At 42.0% G+C, this 10,000-nt stretch overlaps 1 protein-coding gene across 8 annotated transcripts in view; it reads left to right on the top strand.

Annotated features, from left to right (window-relative positions):
- Positions 1-10,000, top strand: part of LOC113649747 (DNA-binding protein SATB1) — a 55,049-nt gene that overhangs the window by 5,404 nt on the left and 39,645 nt on the right. For 7 of the 8 annotated variants that reach the window (XM_047808659.1, XM_027157689.2, XM_027157690.2 and 4 more), the window contains exons 2-3: positions 6,974-7,213; positions 8,898-9,074. In XM_047808659.1, the coding sequence (XP_047664615.1) occupies positions 7,000-7,213; positions 8,898-9,074 (391 nt within the window). In that variant the 5' untranslated portion in view covers positions 6,974-6,999. Of the gene's footprint in view, positions 1-3,748; positions 4,537-6,973; positions 7,214-8,897; positions 9,075-10,000 lie in introns of those variants that run through there. The other variant, XM_047808658.1, reaches the window with a different exon arrangement.

Genomic DNA, 10,000 nt, shown 5'->3' with positions numbered 1-10,000 from the left:
AGAAAGGTCTGGAGGAGAGAAAAAAATAAATAAATAAACGCTTTCTGTCGCAGAGCCGTCGATTATTCATCTCTGAAAAACCGATTCGAACTTTAAGAGCGACGCTGCTGAGGAGTTTGAAATGTGGCTGAATGTCATCTAAAATGGTGGTTTGTCTTTACTCGAATTACTCAACCGGTGATGAGTTCATCAACCGCCTAAGAGCGACTTTAATTTCGCGCTCAAGCTACAGTGAATCTGTCGTAGAAAGTCGTCGTGTATTTCCAAAGCACAAAACACGTCACGCAAAAACTTTACACGCCGCATGAAAAAATAAAGCAGATGATAGAAAAACCGAGTACGTTTTCCTATCAAGCCGAGCTTCCTGTGAGGAAAGACGGCCTACTTTCTTTTGTTTTCTATAAATATCACCTGAATCGCTCGAAACCCAGAACGTCTCTAAGAACCGTCAGTAAAGTGACGTCTTTGTAACAATGACGTATCTGATCGTGGTGTTGTTTTTATTGATCCTTTCCAGCAGCTGCTTTAAGGTCGCTCGCTTCACCGCTGCGGCTGTTGTCGTGAGATGTTGTTTACATATGACACTTTTATACAATCGGACGCATAATTGAGCGTTTAATAATAATTATAGCAGATCAAGTCATCGCTGAAGCTTCATGACCTTCTAGATGTCAGAGAGGGCAGTGTGGTGTTTACGTGTGTGTGTGTGTGTGTGTGTGTGTGTGTGTGTGTGTGTGTGTGCCAGAGTGCTTGGCAGTGTCAGCACCTGTTGGCAGAGCGAGGTCCCTCTTGGCAGTGTCGTGCTCTCAGACGGCCACGATGGCCATTAAAGCCTCCGTGGTGCATTTCAACATGGCCGCCGTCTCTTTTAGCGTCTCCTCATGGGCTTAAGACGTAAAGGGAATAGAATGAGAGAGAAATGAAGTGACAGAGATACGGCAGACTTGTTGCACAAGCTGTAGCACCGCTATAGGACACAAACACGCGACAGAAATGACTGAAAGTTTATTTGCAGCACAACAGACACACAATATCATTTTGTCTGATTTACATTCAAAACATTAACACATAATATATTCCACATTTTTACCTTAAAAAACTTTTGTTGATGTTTTTATTTAATCTTCTGTTTTATTTCTTATATCTAAAACAGAAGATTAAATAAAAACATAATGTTCACACACACACACACACACACGCTCCCACACACACACACACACACACACACACACACACACACATATATATATATATATATATATATATATATATATATATATATATATATATATATATATATATATATATATATATAAAATCAGAAGCATCAAAACTTTTTTCGGGAAAATCGTACAAATGTTATTTTCATCCCCGTAAAATGCTTGGAGTGTAAATGCACTCATACAGAAACGCGAATATTAGATCATCTTCTTCTACTAAAGAAAGCTGTTTCACAAAAAAAAACAAAAAAAAAACATGATTGATCTGCTCTCGTGTTTTTGTTCTATACCTCACCTGAGTTTGTTTGTGAGGGAAAAAAAACCCACAGAAAATCTATCAAATATCAAATATGCTTAACGCTCACAATTCCAGGAACGTTATAGAGACTCTGCATCCAGTTACCGCATCACGTCTGAGCAAATAAATCCCAGCTTGGTGGGGGAAAAAAGAGCTGCATACAGTAGAACACTTAAGGATGCTGAAACAAACCTGTAAGAGAAATAAAACAATGTTTAGGGGGAAAAAAACAAAGAGGAAATTAAAAATTAGAAATGCTAAGTATGGTCCTGTGCTTGGGTTCCTGTGGGCCTGTTTTCAGCGTGGCCTGGTAGTCTGACTGGCTCTGAATGTTTACTCTATCGCCTAGTTGGGTTATTGCTGCTGTCACTACACACACACACACACACACACACACACACACACACACACACACACACACACACACACACACACACACACTGTCTCTCTCTCTCTCTCTCTGAGCTAGTTTAGCTACACCACCCACACGGCGGTCTTTACAAGAGCTCTGGCATCCCCAGAGAGCCAGCGTGAGCTTCGTGCAAATTTGTCAGCGCCGGAAAGGCCTCTTATTTTCAGCAGCAAAAAGGTCAAGCACGAGAGAGCGAGAAAGAAAGAGAGAGTAAGAGAGAGAGATAAGTGGATCTGAATTGTTACATCACACAGGGCGAGAGCTGCTCTTCAGCGTTTATCGCGGTGCACTTCACACCTTTATACCAGTGCTGCGGTTTTACAGATTGCAATTTCATAAGAAACTGACCAGCTTTTGCAGAATATCAGCGGCACTGACAAGCTTACACGTTTCCTGCCGAGCCAGGTTGCATATTAGAGCTGCAAATAACAGACAGAGAAATGAAAGATATTTATAATAGCAGGTCTGAATTGTTCTGAATGTGCAACAAACTTTGACACACTTTCACAAGCACCAAGGTGTAAAGGGTACGCTGATGCGGTGCAGTGGACACCTTTAGCAATGATTCTATTATGCAGTTATACTATATGTATATATATACACACACACACAGAGAGAGAGAGAGAGAGAGAGAGAGAGAGAGAGAGAGAGAGAGAGAGAGAGATGCACTTTAAGCTTTGAGGAAAACATCAATGCTGCTACAAGGCACAACACACACACAACACACACAGACACACACCAGACTCTCTCTCTCACACACACACACACACACACACACACACACACACACACACACACACACACACACACACACACACACACACACACAAGCATAGAATCCATATAGGAACAACACACACGTCTATGACATAATGTATAAATTAAGTCTCAACCTTAATCAGCTGAAGTCTATCTATCTCACGTTATCGGTCAACTCTCTCTCTCTCTCTCTCTCTCTCTCTTTCTCTTTTGCATAAGGAAATGTTCCCATGCAAAAGGTTATGAAGATCTGCTGGGGTTTGCAGATAAAGTCATGAGCAGCTCGTGTTACGGTCATCAACTTATCAGAATTAAAAGTAAACACCACACAATCAGCTGCATTGGTATTAAAATCAGGCAGCTGCTGCACACAATAGGTCATTAGCTTATGTTTTGAGAGCCGGTTGTAGAAGTGAGCTACAGTCGGTGTGGAGACCGGATCTGCACCGGCAGCGCGTGTGTGCACGACTCGGTTCAGCGTTTGCTTCATTTTACCTGCAAAATTTCCTTCATCCCCTCCTGCGTATGCGGTCCAGCCAATTATCACTTAATCGCGCGTGCGTGCGTGCGTGTGTGTGTGTGTGTTACATGCCCAGGGCGCGTGCACGCGCGCTCCAGTAATAATCGACCGGGCCGTCTCACGCGCATTAGAGCCTATTAAAGAATTCCTGCGCGCGGCCTGAAAGCGTCCGCCTTCTCCTTCTTTACTATCATCCTTTTTTTTATTTGTTTTTTACTTTTTTTAAATGTCATCTGTGCGACGCTCACCTCCGGCCCGTGCGATGTAAAATCCCGCCTCAAACCGGCCCGTTTTCTGGGGGTGGGGGTGAGGAGAGGGGTGGTGGTGCGGGGGGGTTGTAGGGGATGGAGGGGGTGTTTGGTTTATTTTCTTTCTGCCATGAGGAGGAAGAAGGCGAGCAGCGCGTGCAGCACCGAGCGAAGGGGGGAGTGATGAGTCAATGCAACTCAGGGTTTAATGGGGATAGAGAGAGAGAGAGAGAGAGAGAGAGAGAGAGAGAGAGAGAGAGAGAGAGAGAGAGGGGGAGCTCGCGGAAAAAAGGGGAAGCTGTCATGCGTCTGTAGCGCGCCTTCATTCGACGCCGGAAAGTGAATCGCAAGTGTATCCGAGCACACGCGCGCACACACACATACACACACACGCGCGCACACACATATACACACACACGCACGCGCCGCGGTGTCGGATGTAAAAAAAAAACAAAAAACAGAAGCCTCTACGGTTTTGTCCGCTTCGTCGCTTCCCAGCCGGACCGGAGAGGAAGAGAAGGGAGGAAGAGAGGAAGAGAGGAGAAGAGAAGAGAAGCGCCGCCCGCTGTTCCGCGTCGTTTCCCCGAGCTGCTCTCCCGGTTTACGAGCATGTTTGTGAATCCGTGAGTCGCCATGCCCTTCGCCTTTATTTCGTCTCCGAATTCGTTCCCGGCGCCGCGCTCGTTCTTTCGGTCGCTTGTGTACTATCAGCCCGGACGCACGGACACGATCAGCCCGTAAAACTCGCCTGAAGTCGGTCACCGCGCAGAGCTCGAGCCGCTCACACATCCTCTCTGCCTGTGTTCCCGTTAAAGAGCCCGACGTACAATTCACAATTTACCTCGTTTCCCATCACCTCAACTTTAACACCCACAGTTTGATCCTCGTTCTCTCTTTTTTTGGGCTTTTTTCTGCTTTTTGCGCTCCGACATGTCCATGTTCACGCGCTCGCGCACAAGGGATTGATCGGTAATTCTCGCATACGCACGAGCGACGGGAGGAAGAGTGTAAAGTTTGTCTTGGACTCAACAAACTTCAGTCCCTTTATGAGCTTCCAGTTCGGACGTGGTGACTTCCAGGTGTGTTTGATTCTGTTCTGCATGTCTGTCTGTCTGTCTGTCTGTCTGTCTGTCTGTCTGCATGTCTGTCTGTCTGCATGTCTGCACACTGACACCCAGGTAACTAACAAGCTGCTGTGGTTCAGGGTTTTATTGCCACTTATTGTTGTCTTCTCCTCTAACTCCGACATTAAAGCCCTTATTCTCTGCAGTCTTTGAGCTTCTGCAGGATGAATGTTGAACTTGGGACTGGTGCAAACTTTAGAACAGTTGTTTTAATGACTTAAATATTGTCTTACAGTATTCTAGGAATTAGCAGGTTAGATATTTAAACTATAAATGCAAACACAAACAAACAGCTCACACACTCCTGGTGGATTTGACACTAAATCTTTCACCTATTTTGTATTTTACTTTCATTTTCCTCAACATTCCTCACCGGAAAGCATTGCTTTAATATATGGCTTGTAATGTAAGGCTTATTATATCTTTGTAATGTACGGCTTATTATATATTATCCTCTCTTCTCCTCTCTTCCTTCTCTCTATATTATTATTATTATTATTATTATTATTATTATTATTATTATTAATTTATTTATTTATGATATATATATATATATATATATATATATATATATATATATATATATATATATATACATATATATATATATATTATAATTATAAAGTTGCTTTTGTTTATAATGTTTGTTTGAATTGTTTCTTACTGATTAAAACCATATTTTGTGGTGTGGGTATTTAAGGTGGGGGAAAAAAAGTTGATCAAACGACTTCATACTAGGATTAGGAAAATCTAAAAAGAAGAAAATAGAAAAAACATACTTTCGAGCTCACCTCATCCAGTGTGATGAGAAAGACAGAAAGAGGGAGAGAGATGTTTATGTGTCCTAAAAGTACTTACTAATCACCATCCTGTATTTTTATTTATTTATTATTATTATTTTTTCCTTCTTCACGCTCTGTGCAGTGCTCGGAGACCAGCTCTGCTGCACAGAGGAGAGGAATCCTCAGCAAATGAATGCATTTGCACAGAAACCTGACTTGTTTGCTCTCTCTCTCTCTCTTGCGCTCTCTCTCTCTCTCTCTCTCTCTCTCTCTCTCTTTCTTTCTCTGTACGCTTGGGATTCAGCAGCGGGATGGTCATACATAATACATGCTGTAAAAGAAAAAAAACACCATGATGAAGAGCAAGAAGCATCATAAATGTCACGACACGTTAGCGAGGATCAGACAGAGAGTTCTTCCCCAGGAAAAGTGTATTTGACTTTTGTGTCGCTTTCTAGCTGCTGCCGATGGGTTAGCGCAGGCCAGTAGGAGTCAGCTTGCAGATATCCGGCTAATATACCGAGGTGTACGTTTATTATTTTATAAGAAGGTATAGAAATGTGCACAAAATGTGTACAGCTTTCTCTAGCAAGCTCTCATGCATTATATATCGCGTCGATTAATGATGACATTCGGTGCTAACTCTTTCTCTTCCTCTTTCTGGGTTTGCACAGATCTACTGATTAATATATATATATATATATATATATATATATATATATATATATATATATATATATATATATATATATATATTAGATAGATAGATAGATAGATATCGAAAAATAAATAAACACATAATAAATAATCTTTCGCTTTATCACAGGAATTTACACCCGTAGGTTTCTCAAAGTACATTCACAAAGCACGGGATTTAGGAGCGAGGTAAAGGAACGACGATCTCGATCCCGCTGTCATCCGATCCGACTCGCTGTTCCGTTCTTTTTTCTCCTAATGGTTCCCGAACGGTTCTTTGTGTAGTCCTATGACGGGTCATTAACACCCGTGGAATCCGTTTCCGTCGGTCACAAGGTTTGTTAGACCTTTATGGCACACACACACACAAAAAAAAGAGAACATATTTGGCTTTATTTGTTAAAAGGTGAACATATGAGGTTCATGTCCCGTCTGCGGGACAAAGCGGGAATAAATGTGGAGGAATTCGTGAATAATCAGCAAATCAGTGCTTCTGTGACCTTCACACTGTTTACTATTTTGCTTTTTTATTTTTACACTTATTTTATTTATTTATCTATCTATCTATCTATTTATTTATTTATTTATTTTACGGAAACTAACTATTGTCTTTGTTTTCCATGTGAAAGCAACTTTTATCTAAAAAAAATATGTAAAAATATTATTTCAAATAAATTACTTTTTTTTTCTCTCTCTCTTTCTCTCTCTCACACACACACACACACACACACACACACACACACACACACACACACACACACACACACACACACACACACACACACACTATAATCAGATCAGTTGCAGCCCCACTCCTGGCTCACACCAGTCATCTATCCTTTTACATCCTATAAGAATGATCTTGACCCGAATCCCCGAGTAACGATTCCACCTGCTTTTGTCTTTCTCCCCAGGTGACCGTGAGCAGTGGAGCTGAGTCATGATGGACCATCTCAGCGAGTCGTGCCTGGGGAAGGAGAACTGCGAGTTGGTGGGCGGCTTGACCGACGCCAAGGGTCCTCCGGCTAAGATAGCCAGGCTTGAACAGAACGGCAGCCCTCAGGGGCGCTCGCGCCTGGGCAGCACCGGTGCCAAACTCTCTGGAGTGGCCTTCAAACCTTCACCACACCTGCTCAAGTCCTCGCACAAGAGAGGTGAGTCGCTTACGCTTACGGCTGTCGCAGGGCCGTGGAGATCATTCCAGAAGCCATTGAAACTCAGAATTGTCAGAACTGTTATTATTATATTTTTATATAATTTATACTATATTATATTATATTAATTATATAATTATATTATATTATTATATGGCTTCCGTCTGTTACTTCTGCACTTCCTGCCGTTCTGTACGGTCACTCGCAGATGGTCTCAGTAGCACAGAAACACTAACACTGAGATCCCCCCGCGTCCGTGTCGAACGTATCCGAGATCGTCAGGATTCGTTTGAGACACGAAAAGATCGCACCCAAACTCAAATTTCTCTCAGTGCTTTCCTCGAGCCCTCAGTTTTAAACTCACTTTGCTTTTCATGACCTATAAAAAAAGCTCTGTTTCTTCCCGGATCGTGTTAAAGTTAAAGTGAATTGTTTTCCTCCGTATCATGGAGGGTTTTATTCCTCTTATACCACAGCAGCTTGCTAACCTTCACTTTTTTTTTCCTTTTATTAAAGTACAAAACTTAGGTTTAGTTTAGTTGAACAGAGGACAAGCTCACTTCCTGTTTTATCGTTTTATGTTATTACAAAACATCCTGTACTTGTCATTTTTTTAAATAACAAAATCTGTTTATTAACGGTAGGCTAATTCAGAACAATCTGCGATTTAGCGGTTGTGGCGGAAACGAGAACGAGGAGAAACGAGCGCTTCAATGTGTCAAACCCACGATTTGAAGCTGCTGACCAATCAGATCGGAGAATTCAGCGAGGCCTTCCTCGTCGTAATTGGCGCCTTAATTGTCCTCGTCCTCATTTACGAATACCTTCGACGAGAGTTCGCCGAACTTGGCTGTCATATCAGGCATTGTTTTTCCTCCCTTCCCCCCGAACCCCCCCAAATAATATTTAGCTCGGGCCGTAACGCGGCCACGGGACACAAAGCTCGGATTGATCCCGAAACGGACCGACACAGCATTCTTTATTGTTAGATCTTTATCTGTTAAAATGCCTCCTTCAGCACATTGTTTTGGGATAGCGACGCTAACCGATGTGTTGATTGTTTGCCAGAGGACGCTCGGTTCCTCAGGGAGGTCAGGGGCTTCATGCTTCAGGGAACTTTATTATGATATGCTGCTTTAATATTAGCCCAAGTTTCTCTAAATTTCAGCGGCGCAGCGTTTCAGCTGGCTGGCATTAAGTGATATTTGCAGAGTAAACCCCAACACATGACGGCTTTGGACAGGGATTCGTCTTCTCCCTTTTTTCCGTCTCTTCTTTTTTTTCTTAATAGCACAGGAGTGTTTACACAGACTCGTAAGCCTTGGTACGTCAAGAGGTGCCGCAAAGCATTCTGGGAAGACGCCAGAAGCTGACAGTTCGACAGCATACAGGAACCTCATTCGATTGCGGTGTGACATTAATACCGCTAAGATGGGACGAGTTGGAAAGCGCATTTTTATGCGATCTTATCGTCATTATTCTTTAGATCAGAGCAAGACGGAATTCTGGAATTCTGGACTCTGATTGGTCAGACTTTAAAAAAATCGCCACGTCATTAAACGTGCTAGAAACGGATAATAAATACAAATCTCCCGTTGTAGGATCTGCCGGTTTACAACGACTCTGTGTCGAACCCCGTCGTGAAGCTCGGCGTCGACGACGTTCTCATTGTCGTGTCTCCTAGGTAACATGCTGCCCGTGTTCTGCGTGGTGGAGCACTACGAAAACCCCATCGACTTCGACAGCAGGGAAGAGCACGCCGAGTTCGTGCTGGTCAGAAAGGACATGCTCTTCAACCAGCTGATCGAAATGGCACTGCTATCGCTCGGCTACTCTCACAGCTCTGCAGCACAGGCTAAAGGTAAGACACGTGCTTCACGTCACAGACTCAAACTCATAGGGGTTCAATCCAATTCGCCAAAACACTGACATACACTCTTAAAAATAATAGTTCTAACATCAATCCCCGGGGCTTCTGTACTGTTCTCTAGAACATTTGTAGAATCCACTGAGAACAACAAGGCTGTTATGTAATTCCCGCCAAAGCATGACGGAGGTGAACTCGGTGCCATTAACGCTTGGAATTTTATCTCTATGATAAAACACTGGGAGATGAAAAAAGTTGATTTCAGTTCAAATCGAAACGAAAAACATTTCAATACTAGAAGTCATTATTTTCTACCTTAATGTTATTGTGTAAATTCATTAAAAATGTGCTTAAATTTGTTGTCATTTCTTTTCTATAGTTCTACATAATAATAATAATAATAATAATAATAATAATAATAATAATAATAGGATCCACACTGAGTTCTCGTTAATGAATCCATCACAGTTCCACGATATAAATAACTAAAGGTTCCAGGAAGAACCAAATTTTTTTTTATTGCCAAATGAAACTTTTGATAAACTTAAAGTAGCCGTAGGTTTTTTTTTTAGTCTAAAGAACATTTGGTGCAGTGGGAACCAACCATGGACCAGAACCTTTTAAGAAGCATCATTTGTAAGATGAATTTCTTTGTATATAAAGCAAATGATGGAACATTTTATTTTGCGAGTTTTTAGGAATTCAATTCCTCGTATATAATAAAGGTCGGAATCTCCGGCGACCTTTAAAACGAATCCTCCGATCGATCCGTTCGATTTTTTGGCTAATATCCAAATCTATAGAGTGGTGCGAAAGGAAATTACAGTTTTCTCCCAAATATATTGGAAAGCTCCAGCATTTAAAACTCATCAGAATCTCAAATTTTATTTTGACTATTGAACCAATCACATTTAAAAAAA

The sequence above is a fragment of the Tachysurus fulvidraco genome, chromosome 25, assembly GCF_022655615.1.
Source record: "Tachysurus fulvidraco isolate hzauxx_2018 chromosome 25, HZAU_PFXX_2.0, whole genome shotgun sequence".
Classification (NCBI taxonomy): domain Eukaryota; kingdom Metazoa; phylum Chordata; class Actinopteri; order Siluriformes; family Bagridae; genus Tachysurus; species Tachysurus fulvidraco.
The sequence above is the reverse complement of the archived record's forward strand: the minus strand, read 5'-3'. Positions and strand labels throughout refer to the sequence as shown.